The 23,188-nt window shown below is 41.6% G+C and overlaps 1 protein-coding gene across 50 annotated transcripts in view; it reads right to left on the bottom strand.

The window, feature by feature from the left end:
• The window catches only part of Mllt10 (MLLT10, histone lysine methyltransferase DOT1L cofactor), a 127,592-nt gene that overhangs the window by 81,263 nt on the left and 23,141 nt on the right, over positions 1-23,188 (bottom strand). For 31 of the 50 annotated variants that reach the window (XM_087591190.1, XM_087591197.1, XM_087591203.1 and 28 more), the window contains 2 exon segments: positions 14,978-15,032; positions 7,992-8,101 (listed from right to left, as the gene is read on the bottom strand). In XM_087591190.1, coding sequence (XP_087447316.1) covers positions 7,992-8,101; positions 14,978-15,032 — 165 coding nt within the window. 50 annotated transcript variants of the gene reach the window in all.

The raw sequence follows: 23,188 nt of genomic DNA, 5'->3' as shown, positions 1-23,188 counted from the left end.
ACAAGGGGCACGCACGCACGCACAGGGATGACGTGCCATCGCACCGGTGCTGTATGAGCTTTCTGGGGAGTCAAACTTGGGCTCTCACACTTCCTTTAGAACACTGACTGACTTCCTTCCTTCTTCCAATTTATCTACTTTGGGATGAGAATCTCCATACTATACCTTTTGCTTTCTGTTTTACAGATTCAAAAATTGAGGAAAACATTGCCTATCCAGATCTAACTTCCATGATTTACAAAAAAAAGATTTAGGACTTTCTGAATTATTATACTGAGCAAAGGCGTGGAGCTTAAGATCTGGGAATGCTGAGATAAAATGAATGTATTTTGCTTATAGAAAGAACATGTAATTTGAGAAAGGCCAAAAAGCACACGGCTGTAGACAGAACTTTGTGTATGTAGTTACACTGACTGTTTTTATGTCAACTTGCCGCAGGCTAGAGTCATGTGAAAGGAGGGACCCTCATTGAGAAAAATGTCTTCATAAGATCTGGCAGAATATTCTTAATTAGTGATTGATACAGAAGAGCCCAGCCCACTGTGGGTGGGGCCACCCCAGAGTTGATGAGAGAGAAGGCTGAGCTCCTTCCTCCATGGCCTCTGCATCAGCTCCTGCCTCCAGGTTCCTGCCCTGACTTCCTTTAGTGGTGGACTATGATACAGACATGTTAGCCAAACTGTTTTCTCACCAACTTGCTTTTGTCGTGGTATTTCACTATAGCAACAGTAGTCTAAGACAGTGTGGAAAGTCCTAACCTGCAATAGCTCCAGATATTTTAAAAGGAATATAAATGTGATCACCTATTTACAAGTTACACTATGTTATGTGTTGAGTAAACTAACATTTTAGGGACTTTTACACTTATTTTGTAGGTGGCACAAGCCACAAAGCACACACACAGAGATCAGAAACAACTTGCAGAAATCAGTTCTCTCCTTATATCAAATGGGTCCTGGGGTTCAAATTCAAGTTGGCAGGCTTGGTACCTTTACCCACAGAGCCTATTTAAAACAAGACAAAACAATGTTTTAACAGCTGTAATTCCTAATTTTATAATGTTGCCAGTGATCCTTTCTGAAAAAAAAATAACATTGCAGACAACACAATGGATTAGGGCAGGACCACCACCACCACCACCACCACCACCACCACCACCACCACCACCACCACCCCTCACCCCCGCAATCAGTAAATGGTAATAAAATGTCTATATGAAGACAAAAGATACAATTTGAGCACAGATGCAAACTGGGTAATAAATTTACAGCACACTCTAGCATTGCTGGGACATGTTAATTCCAGTATTCAAAGGACTGGGCAGAAGGATCATGAGTTTGAGGTCAGCCTAAGCTACGTAAATTACAGGCTACACTTTGGATACATGGTAAGACTGTGAGACACACACAAACACAAACACACACACACACACACACACACATGAAGAAAATCCTAGTTTTAAAGAAGTGAAAGAAGTTAGGAAGTTCCAGCAATTCGACAGGATCAAAATCAAATTTTAAAGGAAATATAACATACTCTATTGTGTAACATAACATGCGCTCCTAGAGCAAACACCACTACCGTAAGCTGTTGCGTCTCAAACACGTTTTCTTGTTTCCTCATTGCTATGGAGCTGGATCTACAAGGTTCTTTACACATTCCTGTTGTACTCTCCCTACAGCTTGTAACGAGGAGCAGGTAAATGCTTTAAAATTTAAAATTAAATTTGATACATGATGGGGGGGTGGGGTAAACTCTCTTAAAAACTTTACAGGTAGAGAATTATCAAAAGTGGCTGCAGCCTGATCACAACTAGAACCGCTGCCAGCCTCAAGTGGTGGCACACACCTTTATCCCAGACTTGGGCAGAGGAAGCAAACAGATCTTTAGTTGGGGAGGAAAACACAAAAACAAAACCCTGAGAGAGTAACAGTCATGACCCAGGATGACCAGCACCTCACCAAACACGCCGGGCTCACACAGGACAAGACAGGAGCTATGTGAGAGCTCCTCCACGGTGTGGGTGCTCGCCACCCAGCTACTCGGAAACTCCGAAGACAGGAGGGCACTCAAGTTCCTCCAGAAGAAGGTGAAGACCTGCATCCATCCATCTATCCATCATCCATCCATCATCCATCCATCATCCATCCATCCATCATCCATCCATGCATCATCCATCCATCCATCATCCATCCATCCATCATCCATCCATCATCTGTCCATCATCCATCCATCATCTGTCCATCCATCATCCATCATCCATCCATCATCCATCCATCATCCATCCATCCATCCATCATCCATCACCCATCCATCTATCATCCATCATCCATCTATCATCCATCATCCATCCATCATCCATCCATTCATCATCCATCTAACCATCATCCATCATCCATCCAAGAGGCAGCTAGAAGAACTGAGCAATACAATGCCAGCCTTGAGGACAGCTGTACCCACTGACTATCTATTCCCTCTCTCAAAAATACTTTGTATCACCAAAAATAAATAAGCTCTTTGAAGGTTATAAACTAGTAGGTTTCTGCACAACTTTTCAAGTTTCCTTAATTATTCCTCCCTATACCTTTCTTTGTCCTGCCCCCGTCCCCGTCCCCATTTAAGTCCACATTCTCCTAGTACTCATTACCCTTCACAGTATCTCCTTCCACTGTTGCTCCAGGAAGTCCAGAAATCCCCAAAGCAGTACAAGCAGTTGGAAAAGTCACTTTATTCGCCAGATGCGATTGCTGTCTTGGAGGCTTATTACTGAGCAAGCTCACCCTTTCCAGCTCTCTCTGAACTCAGGCTGGCTGGTTCAACTCAGCTCTTCTGGCTCAACCTCCTCTCCAACATAATTTGGTTCACAGGACATGGAAAAAACATTGAAAGCTTACTCCCGACTGACTGGTTTTCACAGTTTCAAAAGGTGCCATGTAGACTTCTAGGGGAGAAAAGCCATCCACAGTTCTAGCTAGCTGTGAACCCCGTGAGCTATAACAATCAGACTGGCAAGCCAGACCAGTGCCATAGTGTTATCAATAGTCAGTAGTATGGGAGCAAACAACTGCTGTCGGACTGAATTTAAGGTCTGCTCCAGTACGAGGAAACTTATGCCCAGTATGGCAAATCTGGACAAGAATCAGAAAAAATGTATAGGCCCTAGCCCATCCCCACTTTATTTCTGTAAACTGAAATAGTATCAAACTGCCTTCTAAACAGCTGTATCCAGAGATTGGACTGGCTCTGAGGCTCCATCAGAGACACTTCCTTCTGCAGTAGATAGTTGTTAGCTCAGACAATTTGACAAAGAGCAAGAGTGTCTGTGGAAAACTCAGCCCAAATGGGACATGTACAACACACCCCATCTCCGAGGCTCAGGGGGCAGGACACAACAGGGGCGGTAAGATGTAAGATTCACAAGTCTGGGAGCTCTGCTGCTAAGCAGTGCCTTCCAGGCTCCAAGGGCTGCTGCACTCACAGACTCCCAGCAGCTGTGAGCCTACCTAAGGCCTGAATAGGACCAAACTCGTCACCATTCCACCAGAAATCAACAAGGGGCTGAGCAGCTATGGGCAGTTGATGGCTAATAAGGGAGGTAGGGTCTTCTTCAGGAATGTGGTTCTGGGTAGCCTGACCGTGCTCCAGGAGATGGCTTCACAGCCATTTGCATCTGAGTAGCATTAATTTTAAACCTGAGTTCTTTTTTAAAAAAGATGACACGAAGCTAGGAATGAGATGTGGGGGGGCAGGGGGCGGGCGCGGGAGGTGTATTGGGAGCTAGAGAAAGAATGAGAGTGGATTGATTATACACAGCTAAAATGCACTGACTATATATGAAATTCTAAAATTAAAGATACATAACAAATAAAACAAGACAGTGATGGCACATGCCTTTAGTCCTAGTACTTGGGGGGCAGAGGCAGGCAGATCTGTGTTTGAGGCTAGCCTGGGCTATACAAAGAAACTGTCTCCAAAGAAAAACAACTTACTAACCAACTCAGAGAAAGAAAGAACGCATATTTTGCCACATTGTAAAATTAACTTAGATGAGATTAAAATTTAAAACTAGGTAATTCATTCTTCCTTCCACCCCTTCTCCCTTCCTCTTCAAATAATGAGGGACCAAGCAAGGAAAGTCTCCACACTAGGGAGTCAGGGCCAGTGTAATACAAGTGTTACAATGTGCCTAGCTTGCTGCCTGATGTCAGCACAAATGAAGATCAACCACACCACAGAGGGGAATGAGTGAGGCTGAGTGAAGCCACGCAGGACAAGAAGCAAGTGGAGGCCCAGTGAAGTTACAATGAAACAAGCATGGAGATCTCACAGAGAGAAGACGATTCACAACTGACAAGTCGCTACACTGATGAGTTCTCACTGTATAGAACACACCAATACATTTATGTGTACAGAAATATATCTATCTAAACATTCCATCATATTTAAATCACTAGTAATTTTTAACATATGTAAATAATATAAATTTAATATGTAAATTTGAACGGCAGTGTTAAGTAGACATCTATTTTCTAACTATACCAACTGAGAAAACCTGAGACCAATAATGCCCTGAGAACATTTAGTGTATACAATATTTTCTAAATATCATTGTTGTAGAAAAGAAAGTCTAGCTCCTTGGAGAAAATCATTCTATTCCTAGACCCCCAATGAGTTACAAATACATTCTGTGTGAAAAGTAAAGAATGCCTGGAGAGTGATAGAAACGGGAGACCAAACAGGAAGACTAACAAGGCACCAGCAGCCACACAGCAACATAGTATGGACATCAAGAGAAATGACGGTGGTAAAGTATGAACTATAAAAATGTAAGAGACAAAGGGACTGCGGCTCCATGCCAGAGTGCTTGCTTAGCATTGTAGGAACTGGACTTTCTTCCCCAGAGTCAAAACAAGGCATGGCGGTTGACACCTACAATCCGACACTTGGAAAAGATGAGGAAGGATCAGAAGTTCAAGGTCGTGGGGCAGAAGATCATGGTTCACAGTCACGCTACACGCTGCTCTTACAGGCGGCCCAGGATCAGTTCCTAGCACCCACCTCAGCAGCTCACAACCACCTCTAACTGCAGCTCCAAAAAAAGCCAAGACACTGTTCTGGACTCCATGAGAACAAAACATACATGGTGCCCAAACAAGCAGGCATATACACATAAACAAGAGTAAATAAACCAGAATATATCTTTTCCAATGAATTCCGAGTTCATCATTAGCTAGCTGGCATACAAAACTAGCCTGGGTACATGTGACTCTGTTTATGAAAACAAAATAGGATAGCATAACGTTAAGTCCACCCTATAATTGGGCTTTTTATTACAATAGACTGCAAACTGGAAAATATAAAAGAAATTTTACCGCGAGGCCCTGGGTTCGGTCCCCAGCTCCGAAAAAAAAGAAAAAAAAAAAAAGAAATTTTAAAATTAGCCATGGATCCCAGCAACAAATTAAGGTTATGGGTGTCAGGATGAGTAAAGAGCGGCCAGAGCGCCAAGTGCTCACACACATTACTGCCCCACACGTGGTACTGGATACAAGGCAATAAAACCATCCTAGTAGAGGAGAAACTTGACAGACATCACTTTAAGGATGAAAGTAAGATTGTAAGGAATCAGAAAAATTGTAATCAAAAAAAAAAAAAAGAAAGAAAGAAAGAAAGAAAGAAAGAAAGAAAGAAAGAAAGAGAGACATTGTAATCAGTGTACCACCTGACAAGACTCAATGAGAGAAACAGAATTACTTTTGTGACATTCCTTACAAAATGTCATCCACTAAACTGGAGCAAACATCAAATACAAATAGATTACAATAATACAAATACAAAAAAATTAAAAATTACAATTAAGTATAACTCAAAGTGACGAAGTAAAGGAAAGATTGAGTTGCTATCTGAGACAAACAGACAAGATGAAACTTGTAATATTTTTCATGCTTTAACACATTTCTGGGAGAAATGAAGAAACCTCAGAGGCTGCAGGCTGTGGCAGTAGCGCACCCTCGCTTGCTGACTCTCAGAGTCATCTACAGAGAACCTCTGTGCTACGATACTAAGGCTCACTGAGGACCTAGCGTACACTAGGAGACTGCCCCAGAGCTGTTGATTCTAGGTCTTCTCATAGAGATAGACAATATGGCTTCAGAGGAAGAACTCTGTACTTCTCCCAGAGCCTGAAAATAAACTTGATGTTATTTCAGAATTAATAAAAACAAAAACTGATTTTTAAATGAATTTTAAAGGTACTACACAACATCAAGGTTTAACAGTGCATACTGTTAAACAGTGCATAGTGCATACTATGTAACCTTAAGGACCTGAGTTCAGATCCTAGCACCCATATAACAAGTAGGCATGGTCCTCCATGACCTTTAACCCCAGCACTGTGTACAGTGGGAAGAGAAAGGAAGATTGCCGGGGCTTGCTAAGGTATCAGCCTAGCCAAAAAAGAAAAAGAAAAACAAGCAAACAAAAACCCTCAAGCTTCCTGTTTCAAAGAACAATGTAGAAATCAATGTTACAATAAAAACAAAGTCAATTGGGGTTGGGGATTTGGCTCAGTGGTAGAGCGCTTGCCTAGGAAGCACAAGGTCCTGGGTTCGGTCCCCAGCCCCGAAGGGGGAAAAAAAAAAAAAAAAAACAAAGTCAATTAACCTAAAAAAAAAAAAAAAAAAACTGAGAAAAGAACTTACAAACAATAGCAGTAGATAGAACTGGAAAGATAGTTCAGTGGTTAAGATGACCTAGGTTCAATTCCCAGCACCCACGTGGCAGCTCTCAACTGTCTGTAACTTTAAGATTTGACACTCTCACCCAGACATACACGCAGGCCAAACCCCAATGCACTTAAAAACAAAAACAAAAACAAAAACACAGCACTCTAAATGATAATACAATCACGCTTATTGTGATAATTACTTAAGAACTGCTCACACTGTAAAGAAAAACAACACACAACAATCAAACTTCCAAAACATGCATACGTTTTTATATGCATCCTAACAGAATGAAACTAGATAACACATGAGCCCCTTCCACGAGAGGCTGTTCCACAGGCAACTTAGCCTAGCAATGCTCTATAATACACTAAGGACCTAGCAATATTCTAAGAAACACTGAGGATCCAGGAAAATCATGGTAGAAATATCATTTACGGACATAAGTTTCAAAAGCAGAGAAAATAATAAGTAATATGGTCTAAATGTTCTATAAGCATGTATGTGAGATATTAAAAAATACACAAAAGTCAAAAGATTTATATAGGAAGACTTCTCCAAATTTTCAAATGTTTTAAATAAATTATTACAATAATCAAAAGATTATTTTTAACATATCTGAAATCTCAAAATTATAGTAACATTCTTCCACAGAAGCGACACGTACTTCTGCTCTCACGGTAACAGTGCCTGGAGACACTGGTAACAGGAAAGCCTTGACAACCCAGTAGCAGCAACAAGCAACAGCGTCATCAAGCAAACGGTTAAGTTTCTATTTTAACACAGGGTGATGGATGGATGGATGGATGGATGGATGGATGGATGGATGGATGGATGGATGATAGATAGACAGTGAGCATAAGTATGTTATCTAGGTAGGCCCTGAACTCCTGCACTCAACTCATCCTCCTGCCTTGGGACTACTGACAGGAAATAATGACTAATTCAATTCTAATAAAATCTTGGCATTTTATAGGGCAAGAGGTCAGTAAATCTTCAAAGACAAGTGTGTATCGATTGAGTGATTAAAAGGTTCTCAAAACTTCAATGTACACCTAGATTCAAACAAAGAGGCAGGTTTGTTCATGGTGCTTTACATGGTCATGAGCACATTTTAATACCTTAGCTCAAGATGGTAACTAAGTTAGAGAAACGTCTTTACGTTTTTTAGAAATAAAACAAAAACAAAAAATAAAAAACCCCACCTCCTTTCTACCTCCTAGTTTCAGAACCAAAAATGCAAGCATAAGAGGACATCCACTGTACCTTATTATAACGATCATGTGGGACAGACTGTAAAACGATTGGCTCCATTGTAGAAACATTGGCAAATTGTACCTCTGGGATATAGAGGGCACAAACCACATGAGCCCAACCTAAAATAGATAAATAAATACACAATGTCATTCTTCAAGTTTATCAAAACTAAAGTTACCACCTGTCTTAGGACCTCCTAAGATGACTAGTTAAGCAAATCTATAACAAAGCGGCAGACCAAATCTGGCTCCCGTGTTACTCATGTAATACTCGTCATCCACACACCACTGGTGCAAAGGCTTCCTGATCACAGCTGCACCCACTGTGCACTCAACACAAGCAGACAGAGCACGCAGGACTAAGTTCACACTAACACTACTTCTGAAACCCACGTTAGTCTGAAGAAAGCAGGAGAATAGTTCCCAGCATTCTAAACACTCCGAGACTGAACCAAAAGAGGTTCTCCATTTCCAGGTCAACCAACGCTATGTAATGAATTGAACAGACTGCACTACAAAGTTACACCTGTTTTAAAGAGCCAAAACTAAATAAATACATAACCAGTGTGGAGGAAATATATCTATTTATATAAATTCAGCAGGCAGCAGTGGCCTTGGTTACTGTGTGAAGCTCTGGGTTCCATTCTCAGCTCTGCAATAATTTATAGCTTAAAACTTGACGTCTCAAAAGGCTGGAGAAGCAGTGCAACAGAGTACTTGCCTAGGAGACACAAGAGTAGGGTAGGATCTAGTCTCACCATCAACAACAGAAAGGAGAAAAATGATTTCAGGATGTTTAATCTTACTAATCTTAAATGGGACAGTATTAGTTCTTTATATTGTCAATATTTTGAATGTTCATATAATGGTTGCCATTTTCCTATTTTAAATCTTCATCTGAGCCATTACCAGTTAATGTTAAAGTTTCTCTTAATTATAAAAAGTGTAACTAAGGGCTGGAGAGATGGCTCAGTGGTTAAGAGCACTGACTGCTCTTCCAGAGGTCTTGAGTTCAATTCTCAGCAACCACGTGGTGTCTCACAACCATCTGTAATGAGACCTGATGCCCTCTTCTGGTGTGTCTGAGGTCAGCTACAGTGTACTCATATAGATAGATAGATAGATAGATAGATAGATAGATAGATAGATAGATAGATAGATAGATAGATCGATCTTAAACAACAAGAACAAAAAAGTGTGGCGGCTGACAGGGTCTCACAGCACTGAAGAGTTGCTGGTGAACTAGAAAAAGATGCAATCCAAGGAAGATGGGTACAGCATGGCGAAAGGCAAGTAGAACCATTGACTAGAAGCTGGGACTAAGAACTAATATGCCGTGGACCTCAGAAAGCACGCGTAGGCTTTAATCATCTTAAACTCGATGAACAAACCAATCCTAAACAAGAAGCATCCTCTGCATTGAATACATCTTATACATCATCTCTGAAGGAAAGTAAGTTTGCACGACTTAGTCACAAATAATGTCTATAATGTGTTAATCAGAATTTCCAGAATAAGAAGTACTAAATACAAAACACAAATGAAATCCCACAAAATTAAGAAAATGAGAACAAACCTACAATTGAGCTATCACAAAGAAAGTGTGTTTATTATAATCAAGTCTGTGCAAAGGTGTTGCAAATCACCATAAACAAATAACAAAGGGTACTTTCAAACACCAAAGGAAGCATCATATCCCTCAAAAAGGAAACGCTATTACAAAATGAAGCTTGAAATGGGGATCGGGGAGGGAGAGGTATGTATAGCTACTTTCAATGGATACTGCCATAACTCTAAGTGCTTATATTAAAAATCATAGGCTGCGTGTGCTGGTGCATGCCTTTAATCCCAGGGCATGGGGACAGAGGCAGGCAGATCTCTTTGAGCTGAAGACCAGGCTAGTCTACAGACTGAGTTCCAGGCCAGCCAGCATGGAACTGTGGGACAGCTCCAAAAGAGCACGAGGTGTGGGCAGCGGCTCGGGGTAGAGCACAGGCTGCTCTTGCAGCCAGCCTGGTTTAGTGCCTGGTACTGACATGACAGCTCACAAATGCTCTTAACTCCATCCTCTGACGGCTGCAGGTATCAGGTAAGTATGTGGTTATGTGTGTAACACACTTGCAAGCAAAATGTACACATGAAGTTCAATACACATAAAATAAAAAGAAATAAATCTTTCAACTAAGATTATAAAACACTGCCAGGGGAACTGGCCTACAACTGAGAGATAAAGGTGGGAGCAAGTGTACAGGAAGGGGAGCGGGTGGGAGGGAGGGAGGGAGGGAGGGAGAAGAAAGAAGGAAAACTAAGAATTATTGTCTCAATGGTATGGTACATGGATCCAAATTAACCTAACAAATATAAGATCTGTTTCCAGAAGCCTTAACATATCTCAGACAAAGCTTGAAATTTTGAAAAGGGTGAGGCATAGTGAGGCATCACGTGGTGATCCATCACTAGAGAGGCTAAGGCAGAAAGAACAGGAGCCTAGGCCATGAGACTGTAGTACATAAATATATGCATATATACATACACATAAGAAGCAAAGTATCCAGATACATACCAACAAAAAACGGTGAAGGAAGCAGGTACAAAGCTAGTTACCACACCAGAAATAACAAAAATTACATAGAAATTGTTAAATTCTCTTATTAAATTATGGAAAACAGTAAAAGGTTTGCCACAACCAAGCACCTGGGGGGTGGGGTGGGGGCCCTCTTTGGAATCTTCTTTCCCTTAAGGTCTTAATTTCAACTGAGTTTCCGGTGTAGATAGACTCTAGTCTCTGATGGCAGAAGAACCAGAACCAAGTTTTATGAGCAAAGAATTGTGTCTGTCAATTCTTCAAAGGGTCTGAAAGCTAGCCAAGGACTAAGGTGTGCCTGTGTTGTTCTCTCTGAGTTGATTCAAGAGAGAAAAGCAACCCTTAAATTTAACTCACAGATGCCTGGAGGAAAAAGAATATAGGTGAAACACATGACTAAGTACCAAAGACTAGGAGGAAAAACTAGAGAGGTCTCTGGCAACCTGGTGCAACCTGGATGTGCTGGAGGATGTGGAGACCACAGACCTGACTAAGGCAGAACTCAGCTTCTAAATTTAAGATCTAAGCTGACCCTCAGTTGACCTCTGGCTAGAATCTGGGTGTGGTACAAACAAGAAGTAAGAGGTAAGGAAGAGTGGTATGGCAGATAAACTGGAAAGAACACAGAAAATACAAACATAGAGTTTCTTTTTTAATTGTCCCCCTCTGTCTCACTATTTTACACGACATGCTCAAGGAAATCAATCATCAAAACACTCACTGAAGAGTGTGCATCAATTACAACAAAAAAGAAAGAAAAACCACAGAAAGCAGCAAACCTAAACTTTAAAAGGCAGAACTTTACTCCAGAATTAAACGTTTTAACATTCAGGTATATCCGGTTTTTGGTTTTGTAATGCTCAGGATGGATTTACAGCACAGCGCCCCCAGCTGAAGCTCAGCCCCAGTGCACACATTCTAACTAAGTTTAAGCGTGTACAGGGAAGCACACAGACCCAGGGAGACAGTGCAGTAGGTAGAGCGCTGCTGTGTAAGCACAAGCACTTGCACTGAGATCCCCAGGGCCCACATAATCATACGGTGTGGAACACACGGCTGCACTCTGCTGGAAAGCAGGCAGGAGAGAGGTCAGCTAACCAGTCAGTCTAGCAGCTCAATGAATCCCAGGCTCCATGATACCCTGTATTAAAAATGAGGTGATAGAGGAAGACAAGTACTTAACCTCTAACCGTCTTCACATTCGTACATAAGGTACGTATACACACACACACACACACACACACACACACACACACACACACACTCATGTGCACACATGGCTCATTCATAGGAGATAGTAACAGAAACTTCATACAAAAGTATAACTGGACTTTTTAAGTAAATACCTCAGCTGAACTGTCTTACACATGCACAAGAATTACATACTGATGAAGAAATAGAAATTACTTAAAAGAACCAAACAAAATCATGCCTGGCAGTAGTGGTGCATGCCTTTAATCCCAGCACTTGAGAGGCAGAAGCAGGAAAATCTGAGTTCCGGGCCAGCCTAGTCTACAGAGAGTTTTAGGACAGCCAAGGCTACACACACAAAAAAACCTATCCCAAAAAAATAAAATAAAATAAAATATAGGAGGAAGAGGAGAGACGCTACTAAATATATCTTCAGATGACAGTGCAGTCAGACATAACTTTATGACAAATGCCACACTCTACACATAGAACCATGTTCCCATACGATTATTAGAAAGGCAAATTTTTCCAGCCATTACAAGTCCCTGCACACTACACTATTAACATGTTTATAGTAACACTGATCTGAACAAACTTAAAACGCTAGCATTCAATAGGCTACCCACATGCAACTATGTGTGTATGTAACAATATTTAGTAGTAAAAACAAAAAATTATGCTACTGGCCAATGTGTGTACTATGTTTATAGATATTTTAATTTTTATGCCTTCCATTTGCTTTTTAAAAACAAAATATGTTAACTATATATGCAGCCAGGTCCTCAAGAAGGTATACTAAGGCACTGTTATACAAGTCCTAACAGCTCCACGTTTCTTTGGTAGCAGTGGTTTCTTGGTTTTGTGTTTGTTTTGTTATGTGCTAAAGACTGAATTCAGCCCCTCACTCATGCTAAGCAGTGCTCACCAGCAAACTACATTCTCAGCCCATGAACACACCTGCCCTGAAGGCCTCTCGAGATGGTGTGTGAAGGGGGGATATACGGATACTGATGCCCCGGAACTTCCTGAGAGAGAGAGAGAGAGAGAGAGAGAGAGAGAGAGAGAGAGAGAGAGCACAGACAGGGGATAGCTGAGGTAGGTAGCACACAGCCGAAGAAAGAGGCAGGGGAGTCTCAGCTTGAGGCAAGCCTGGTCTACACAGACTTCCAGGTCAGCCGGGGCCCAGCAGTATAGTTAAGACCCACCCTGGCGGCGGTGGCAAGCGCCTTTAATCCCATCGCACAAGAGGCAGAAGCAGGCAGATGGCTCGGGACCAAGACAGCCAGGGTTACACAGAGAAACCCTGTCTTGAAAAACCAAAGCCAGAACACCTTCCTGCCTTAGATCTTCACATTCCCTAACCACGATTCAGTTACTCACCAAAGAGAACTTCAAGGCTCACAAACTAAGTACCCTGAACAGACAGCTATTATCCATTTCTTTCTTTAGATTTTTAACGACTTACCACTGTGTTGTATTTACATTATTCAGTAGTATAGCGATATGATGTGTTTGTAACCTAGAGGCAATAACTTCATCGTATAATACAATTATGTAGCAGACTATACGTCTAGGTTTGTGTAAATGCACTCCATCTATGAGGTTTACTCAGGAAAAGCACCTAGGACACATTTCTCACATTTAAGCAGTTTATGACCACATGTAAACAGTTAAAATAGTCAACATTTACCAATAGTTTTAAAACTAGAGAAATCAATAAATTGCCAAAGTTTACAAATGAAACAAACAATAGAACAAAGCAATAGAAAATTTTTAATTATTTAATCACTAAAATCAACTATTCAAATTGATTATCTTAAGAACACTCGATATATTTCCCAGTTATTCCTACCAAATATTTAAAGATTATAAAATTCCAGTTTTACAGAAATACCTCCACAAGAATATTTCCCAATTCATTATAACGCCACCATAACACTAATAATGCAAAAGCTAAAAACAATGTAAGAAGGGAAATCACAGTTTTAATCCCTTATGAATTTCTTTATTCATTTACCCTCCAGAAATCAGTATTGTTAACAAAATGTTAATTAAATAAATGAATCTCATTATTTTAGGAAAATAGGCTGATTTTACTTCCAAAAATAAACCAGTGTAATCCCTAACAAAATAAGGAAGAAATGCTTTATGACTTTCCCGATACTTTACAGTTTAACAAGCTCATGCCTATACGGTAAGAATGACACTGACGTACACAGGATAACAGTCCCGTAGAACTTAGAGGCAGGGATAGGGCACTGCCACACATTTAGGCCAGGCTGGACTACACAGAAAACTGCTAAGCCCTGAACTATACAAGGACTAGGGAGGTGAGGACCAAAACAAAAACAGACAGAAGGGGAGTTAGTTGCAGAGGGGGACACATTTCTCAAGGAAAGATAACTCAAAGTGGAGATGAAAACTAAAAATGGAGTAATTCTCCTCTAAAATGACTAGAACCAGAAGACATTTACAGTGATTTTTACCATCTAAGATCACTAATCCAAAAACCCAAAATCTGAAACAAATGTTTACAAGGTACTAGATTTTAATATTTCAGATTCAGAGTTTTCAGAAGAGGAAACGCTCAGTCAGAATCCTCAGGAAAGACCATCCTGCCAAGCATGGTTGGTACTGTGAGCTAGCACCTAGGAGGGACACAGTAGGAAGGATACTTTGCCAGGTAAGATTGGTCCTATAACCCTAGCACCTAGGGCACAGTAGTGCGGCCCTGTCTCAAAGAGCTACCACAAAGACAAAGCAGGTGGGGCACACCTCAGTCCCAGCACTCAGGAGGCAGAGACAGAGGCAGCCACATCTCTGAGGAGTTTGGAGGCAGCCTGGTCTCTAGCGTGAGTTCCAGGACAGACAGTGAAACATAAAATAAATCAAGGTTTCAAGTAGAAGAATGTGAACCGTTCTACGTAAAGCAGCTAATACTTAAGTGTGAAGTTTAACTCGTGAAGACAAACTGAATTCAGAAGATCATTTAAGCTACATCTAAATGTATCTACCTACAACTGCAGAACATGAGACAATGCAGCAAGAAGACGGAGAATTCAAGTTAGCCTGCACCACATAGCAAGACCTTGTCTCCAATTAACAGTTACATCACTAGTAACATTTTAGTAAACAGTGTGTGATAAAACAGTATGAACTACCAAATGGTTTGAAATGCTATACCATTCCAGTTGTCAGTATTTTTCAAAGACTGTACTTACCCCCATTATCTGTTCTTTTTAAAGCTCCATCTTTATGGGGACACAGCTCACATCTCTATTTAAAGAAAATTAAAAGTAAAAAAAAAAAAAAAAAAAAAGGAAAAGGCAATGAAGTTTTTTTCATATCACCAAAAGCACATCTTTCCTATAACTTAAAAACTAACAAAAATAGAACCGCATTTCTATTCATTGCCACCAAGAAAATTCCAGAACACGTTTCACAAAATAACTACTAACTGCAAATTACTTGTTTTTAAAAGATCCATGTTTGAATGTCTTACATGTATGTATAGGCGTGCATGCATGCATACTGCATGTTTACAGGTGTCCATGGAAGCCAGGAGAGGGCGGCAGACCCCCGCCCTGCTACTGCAACTATGGATGGCTGTGTATGACCCATCATGTGACTATTGAAAACCTAACCCGGGTCCTCTACCAAAGCAGCAAGTGCTTCTAAGAACTACTGAGCCATCTCTCCAGCCTTCAAAATCACTTAACAATTTTTCTTATAATGCTAGATAACAATTTACATATACATTAAAAAAACGCTGAAGCCCCCCCCCCCTTAAGTTTACATTAAAGGCAGACAGTGACCCATGCCTGTCATCCCAACACTTGGGAGACTCAGCCAGTAGTATGTCCATGAACTGAAGCCATTTGGGCTACACAAAGTCCTAAATGTTCTATTAATAAAACCAAAGTCAAATGTTGTAGCAGATATTTAGAGTAACAGAATTCTTGGGAAGTTGTAGCATGAATATCAATAGTCTAAGAGTTTGAGACCATCCCAGAAAATATGCAAGACCTACTTGGAGAGAGAGAAAATAAGGTATGGTAAAAAGTATCAGCATCTCGCCACTCGGGAGGCTGAAAGGGCTGCTGTGCCCGAGGCTAGCATGAGGCACTATAAGAGACCATCTTGAAAAGTCCCTTCAACACATGCCAGATACAAGGTCTTAACATTTATGGAGATAACAGTGATCTCTAATACAGGTTTGAATTACTATGGTCAATTAAGTCTGGCTTCTTTCTACTCCCATCAAGAACCAGCTTGAGGGGCAGGAGAGATGGCTCAGCAGTACAGACACTGCTCTTCCAGAGAACCCACGTTAGGTTCCATGGGTTCCAAGCACCCACATCGGGTGGCTTACCAATGTCTCTTAACTCCTGGCTCTAGGGGATGTGACATTTTCATCTGGTCTCTGCAGGCACATGCTCACACAGACACACACATATACATGCACACTCATACACACACACAAATGGCATACACAAAAATAAACCTTAAAAATACACTTTTTTCTTTTAATAAAGAATCAGCTTGCTGAGCATGGTGATGTAGACTTGGGAGGCAGAGACAAACGAGTGTCTTGAGATCAACCCCAGCTTGGCCAACACAGCAAGATCCAGGCCAGCTAGTGCTACATAGTGAGACCCTGTCTAGACAGAAGGGGAGAGTTCTTTAAAGGTTCTGGGCCAGTTTTGTGGATCTCAACTATAATACCAGCACTAAAAGGTAGAGGCAAGAGGACTCAAGAGGACTCAGCTACATAGTACATCTGAGGCCAACCTGGGCTACGTTACATAAAGAACTATCTCAGGATTAATGTAATTACAATCAGCTGAACTTATCACACATTCTTAAAATTAATAAGAAATGAACTCAGACTTCTGAGAGCCGTAAGCTTGTGAGAGGACCAACCTGTAACACAGATAAAAACTCTAACCTCTAGAGAACACAACTACTAGTTGAATGAGATGCATGGTGGATGAAAATGAAAAGCATCTAGAATCTATACTAAGTGAAAACTTGAGAAGAACCAGCATGAGAGCTTGGAGTTTGTTTTTTTTTTTTAATATGTTACCCTAAAGACAAGACAAAGCCAACCCTTAGAGTTTCCTGTAGTCATAATTCCTAAGAACCACAACAAAGGGTTCAGAAGAACTTTGTGTCTGTAATGTAAGATCTGAGGAGAGAACTCTACTTTTAAATATATAATCAGCTCAAGTATCTTCTTGACCTTACATCACACATACGCAGGACGATCCACTAGCCTAGCTCAAGGCGCTGGTAAGTTTACAACAGGTATTCAAAGTACATACAAGATGGTTTGAACCCAAACAACCAACCAACTTTAGAAATGTCCATTTCAGGGCTGGGAGACCTCTCAGTGGATAAAGCAAAGCTGAATGCTGAGGGCCCACCTAACACCCGAGGGCGTCCTCCACCTGCACACATGCGCGCCCTGGCGTGCATACGCCTGAGCTTCTGCACAGACCCATCCAAATAAAAACAGTCTCACGCTCTCACTGTCTGAGACAGGGTCTTGTGCACATGGCTACTTGGCTATCCTGAAAGTCTGATCCTCCTGACTCCACTTTCTAGTGCTGGCATGGTGGGCATGCTCCACCATGCTGGGTTTGTGGGGTGCTAGGGTAATGACGAGATGACTACTAAACTACATTCCCACCTACCCAAAAATCCCCTCCTTCAGAGGAATACCCAGAACATGGCCTTCACAACAAATAAACTGCTTGCGAGATGATCTACATTACCTGGCCTGGGAAGAACTAGGAAAAAAGGCTAAGCACTGTCAAAGCAAGGAAAACAATGAGAACTCCAAGGTTCCCAGACTGTGGAGGTAGCAGACTGAAGGCCAGACCTGGTCTACATGCTCTGGTCTACATGCTGAGTTCCAGGACAGCAGGGATACACAGTCAAACTATCTAAACAGATTAAGTAAATACACGTGAAGGACACTTAGAGTGCACCTATAATAAATGAGATGGGAACTGTCAGTAGCTAGACGAGCTAAAGACACAGTCGTGTAGCTCTGTGGCATTGCAAGGTTCTGAGAAGGAAAACAAACAAACCAGCAATCAAGCCTGGCCCAGCAGCACAGCACACAAAATCAGCAGGACTGTGCCAAGCTCAGGCCAGCCCGTGCTATGTGGAGATGCTGTCTCAAAAATCCGACCAACTAGACATGATGTGACTGGGTTGGGAGAGCAGCCTAACTCTGCAAGGCTCTGGGTCTAACTGGTCGGCATCGTAAAAGCCAGCACTGCAGATGACAAGAGGAGATAGAAGAGGGGACAAGTGTGACATGAAGGAAACACTCAGAGGACCAAAGACAGACGGACAAGAGCTGCACAGTTCACAGAGAGGTGCACACCTCCACTCTCCACACTGGAAAGACGGACGGACAAGAGCTGCACAGTTCACAGAGAGGTGCACACCTCCACTCTCCACACTGGAAAGACGGACGGACAAGAGCTGCACAGTTCAAGCGCAGCCTACGCCACAAAACACTGCAGGGCAGCAAGGGCTACACAGGAAAACCCTCTCAAAAACAGTAAAACTAAAACAGAAGGGGGGGGACCAAACAGTAAATGTGACAAAGTATCGAAAGAAAAGGCACTGTCAACACAAAACTATGTGTTCACATATGCAATCCTTAAGTGCAAATAACCAACTGTAACAGCCAATCACCCAGAAGACGCTTCCAGCACAACTATCGGAGCTGTGAGGTGAGGTGAGGATTCTCAAAGAGGTGAGCCACCCTACACCAGGTACCTGCAGGCCTGGGTGAAATGGTCAGCATTTACCTCACAAACAAACAGTAAGCAGAACTCAGCGGCAGCTCACACACTCTGTGAAAACACTGGGCAAGGGCTGGCCAAGACGGGTGCTCAGCCAGCCTGGTGAGCTGGGTCTTCTCTGCACGTAAACATGAAAAACCGTCCTCTGGCTTCCACACGCTTGCTGTGGCATCACCACTGCCTGTGTCCAACACTCATTCACAAACACATAAACAGTAAGTGACAGTAACAGTGATGACAACCATAAACAAACTGAGTCACAGCAGACAGCTCAGGAGTAAAGGAGCTGTCCCCAAACCTCACAACCTCAAAGGCAAGCACGTCATGGGTCACAAGGCTTGGACAACTGACGAACTCCCACAGCAGCTGCCTCTGACCTCCACAGGCACACTGTGCTATGTGTGCACCCACACACGTGTGCGATGCATGGATGAATGCATGGAGGATGCACAGATGCATGGATGGATAAATAAATGTGATTAAAATAAAATTTTAAAAATGGGTCTGGAAGATGCATCAGTAAAATGGTTGCATTGCATGTAGAAGGATCTGAGTTCAGATCCCCAGTACCCCTGTGAAACTAGTGGAGAGTGGCAGCACAAGTCTAGATCCCACACTGGGAACTCACTAGCAGCCAGTCTAGCAGACTGGTCACCTCAAGGTTCAGGGAGACCCCATCTCAAAAAAATGGGCTGGGTGGTGGTGCACACCTTTATCCAAGGACTCAGGAGGCAGAGGTAGGCAATCTCTGAATTTGAGCACAGCCTGGTCTACATAATGAGTTCCAGGACAGACAGATTACATAATGAGACCTTCAGGAGGCTGCTTAAGATGCCTGACATCAAACCTTGCCGGCTCATGAAGACACATAATAAAGAAAGTTTTTTGAAAAATTCAGAAATTATACACTTCAAATATTTGAACTGTATAGTACATTAATTGTATATTATTAAAGTAATTCTAAAAATAAAAATAATTCTAGAAATATTTAAATTACTTATAAGTCTAAACTACATTAAAATAATGGCTCACACCTGTAATTCCCAGCACTGAAAAGGTTCCCTAGAGCTGTCCTAGCCAACCAAGCTGGCTGACAACAAAGGCTGACAGAGACTCTGTCTGTCTCAAACAGCAAGGTGGAAAGCCACTGAGGAAGACATGCAGAATGTGGACCTCTGGTTTCCATACGAACATGAACACACAACGAAGAGACAGATAATTCCAGCCACTATATAATACATGTGCTTTTTAAGTAAACATGATACATTCACCAAAGACCTTAAACAAGTCCATGTAAGATATAATTTATAACAAAATTGGTTTGAGGTAGCGTCTCATTATGTAGCTCTGGTTAGTCTAGAACTGGCTCCCTGGCCTGGAACTTGAGAGTACTTTTCCTGCTTCTTCCTTCAGAGGGCCAGCGTACAGACACGTACCACCACCTCCTCCTCAGGAAGCAGTGAAATTAAAACAATTCACATCGATGGGTACATTCTGCTGCCACACTGGAAAAACAATGCTAAGTTATGGATATAGGGTCCGACCTAAACAACAAAGGCTGAGAGGACCGACTAGGACTAACTTACAAGGTGTCTGGGAGAGTAATGGTGCTTGCCACCAAGCCTGTTGGAGTCCTGGAGTTTCATTCTCAGAACCCACACTGTGGAATACCAACTCCTCACAACTTGTTCTTCTGGCCTCCACACACACAAAAATAAGCAGAGAAACAAACAAACAAAAATATCTTTTTTTTAAGTTGGGGGAGGGAGGACTAAAATAAAGAAAAATAAAGCAGAAGAAAGAGGAAAGAAGCAGAGAGGACTAAAGGCCAAGTGGGTCATTTGTTAATAATGAGGCTGAAGGCCAGCCTGGCCTTTAAAAAGGTGAGATGAACAAAGCTGATACAAAACTACAATCCCAGCACTTGGGAAAGACACAGGACATCATCACAGGCTGAAGGCCAGCCTGCTCTACAGCAAGTTCCAGGCCAGCTAGAACGTCACAGTAAAATCTTGTTGAGTCAATAATAATAATAATAATAATAATAATAATAATAATAATAATAATAATAATAAAAGGACCAATATTGGAAATAAAAATTATCACTGCAAAAAACAGATGCTAAAAATGTAACATATTATGCTTAAAAAATACAACTTCTTAAGTCAAGATAAAACAGGAAAGCTACAGAGTCCTTTGAAGCTAATTTCATTATCAAAATACCTCCAAGAGAAGGGAGACATCTGGTAAACAATTCCACACCCGTGCTTATAAAAGTAATACTAATTAATCTCAGTTCCCTCCCAAGTCTGTCTCCGCCCTCCCAACCTAAAAATAGAGGTAAACAATAACAAAATCGTTAGTAATTAGGGTGGTGTTAAACTCCTGAAATCCCAGAACGTAGAAGACAGGAAAGCATAAAGAAATGGTGAAAGAGGGCGAGGCCTGAAGAGATGGCCCTGCAGTGCAAAGCACAGTGGCTCTTCCAGAGGGGAATGCAATGCCCTGCACATGGACACTAACAGCCATCTGCGACTCCGTAGGCACCTGCACACACGTGGTGCACAGACATACAAATAGATAAAACAGACATACATGTAAATTAAAGCAAACTTTAAAAACTAAAAAAGTATTTCCAGGTCAGCATAAGCTCAATGACACTCTGTCCAAAAAGGACAACGTTCAAAACATTAATGAAACAAAAACCAGTAGTATCAATAGCTACAAAAAATTATAAAATTCCCATTGTACCTAAATTCAAAATGATTTGACATTAAAAATCTGAATCCAACACTATATAAGAGATTAATACATCACAAACATGCATCCCATAAATACAAGATTAACATAACATTTGAAAACAAAACATGAAACTCATGAAATATTTTAAATATATCATCTCAATATAGAAACAGCATTTAACAAAACTCAACACCCATTTACAATACAAACTCTCAGGCGCTCTCTGCACTCCTCCAGTCATAGCCTCCCAAGCGCTGGCTCTACGCAGGAACCATTACACCTAGCTGTGTTCTCGTGCTGGTTTTACTTTTGTTTCACAGTCCTTCCTAGAGGTCAAATCCAAGGCACATGCTAAGCACCAGAACCTGCTAAATGTTTAATGTTCTGACTCTGAAAACACTGTCCTAGAGCTGGCTAATTCTTAGGAGATAATAAACAGCTTTCATCATGTGCAAACCAAGAGCCCTGACTTCCTTAGCCTATCCGAACTCCAGAGCACGGTATCCCCTGCCTGGGGCACCCCAGAAACAAGTACAGAGCAAGTGAGGCGCCCCAGGAAGAGGTACAACTAAGCACTCCTAAACTGTTCACCTTGCTCTCCACTCATTTGCTTTAGGTTTCCCTGTTCTCCCTCTGCCACATCATCAACCCTAGTCAGCGCCTCCCACTGAGCTAAACTTCTGTGGCATGGCCTACCTCTCCCTTCTGGTGACTACTGAATTGTGAAAATTCTCTCAGTGGCAGTGTGGCCTGATCTGTTGACACATTCAAACAATAAAATCTGTATCTGAAGCCAAGATCATTAACCAAGAGCCAACAGCATGCTGGGCTTGGTGCCATGTGCCTTCTAGATTGTGTACTCTGGAGACAGAGGCCTCCCAAGTTCGAGGCCAACCTGTTCTACATAAGTGAGCTGTAGTCCTGCAAGGGATAAAAAGGAAGATTATGTCTCAAAAACACTCAATTCTAAGAATAATTAAAATTGCATTTTTAGCCAAGCATAATGGTATATATACACATCAGTATATATGTCAACACTCAAGAGAATGGCAAAAACTGTAGCCAGTAATCCTAGCACTGAAGAGAAGTCTAAGTTCAAGGCCAGCTTGGGTTACTTTTAAAAAAATAAAAAGGGGGGAAGGGAGCTGGAAAGATGGCTCAGCAATTAGGAGCTCTTCCAGAGGTCCTGAGTTCAAATCCCAGCAACCACATGGTGGCTCACAACCACCTGTAATGAGATCTGATGCCCTCTGCTGGTCTGTCTGAAGACAGCTACAATGTAATCATATAAACAAAAATAATAAAATTAAATTAAAAAACACAAAAATATTATTAAAAATAGGGCCAAGGGTTGGGGATTTAGCTCAGTGGTAGAGAGCTTGCCTAGCAAGCACAAGGCCCTGGGTTCAGGCCCCAGCTGGGGGGGGGGGGGGGGGGAGGAATAGGGCCAAGGCCGGTACAATGACTCAGCAGGTAAAGGTGCTTGGCTTGTTGACTAACCTAATGGCCTGAGCTTGATCCAAGACCTACGAGTGGAGGAAAACAGAATACCACAAACTGTCCTCTGACACATGCACACACGCATGCACGCACGCATACAAACACGCACAGAGAGATACAAGGATTCAAACTGTTAATATGTCAATTCTAACACTGATCTACATACCAAAGCAAATACCATCTCATTGATGTTTTGGAGGAAATAGAAAAGCTAGTATGTATAGAAAATGTGAATTTAGACTATATACATACACTCTTGAAGAGAAAAAGATTGAAAGACTTGCAATTTAAACTTTAAGATTTATACTAAAGTTAAAAATTTGGAACAGCATAATAAAACTACGGCTAAGTGAACAGACCAGCTGA

This window comes from Rattus norvegicus, chromosome 17 (genome assembly GCF_021556685.1).
Source record: "Rattus norvegicus strain SHRSP/BbbUtx chromosome 17, alternate assembly SHRSP_T2T, whole genome shotgun sequence".
Classification (NCBI taxonomy): domain Eukaryota; kingdom Metazoa; phylum Chordata; class Mammalia; order Rodentia; family Muridae; genus Rattus; species Rattus norvegicus.
This window is presented reverse-complemented; position numbering and strand designations above follow the sequence as displayed.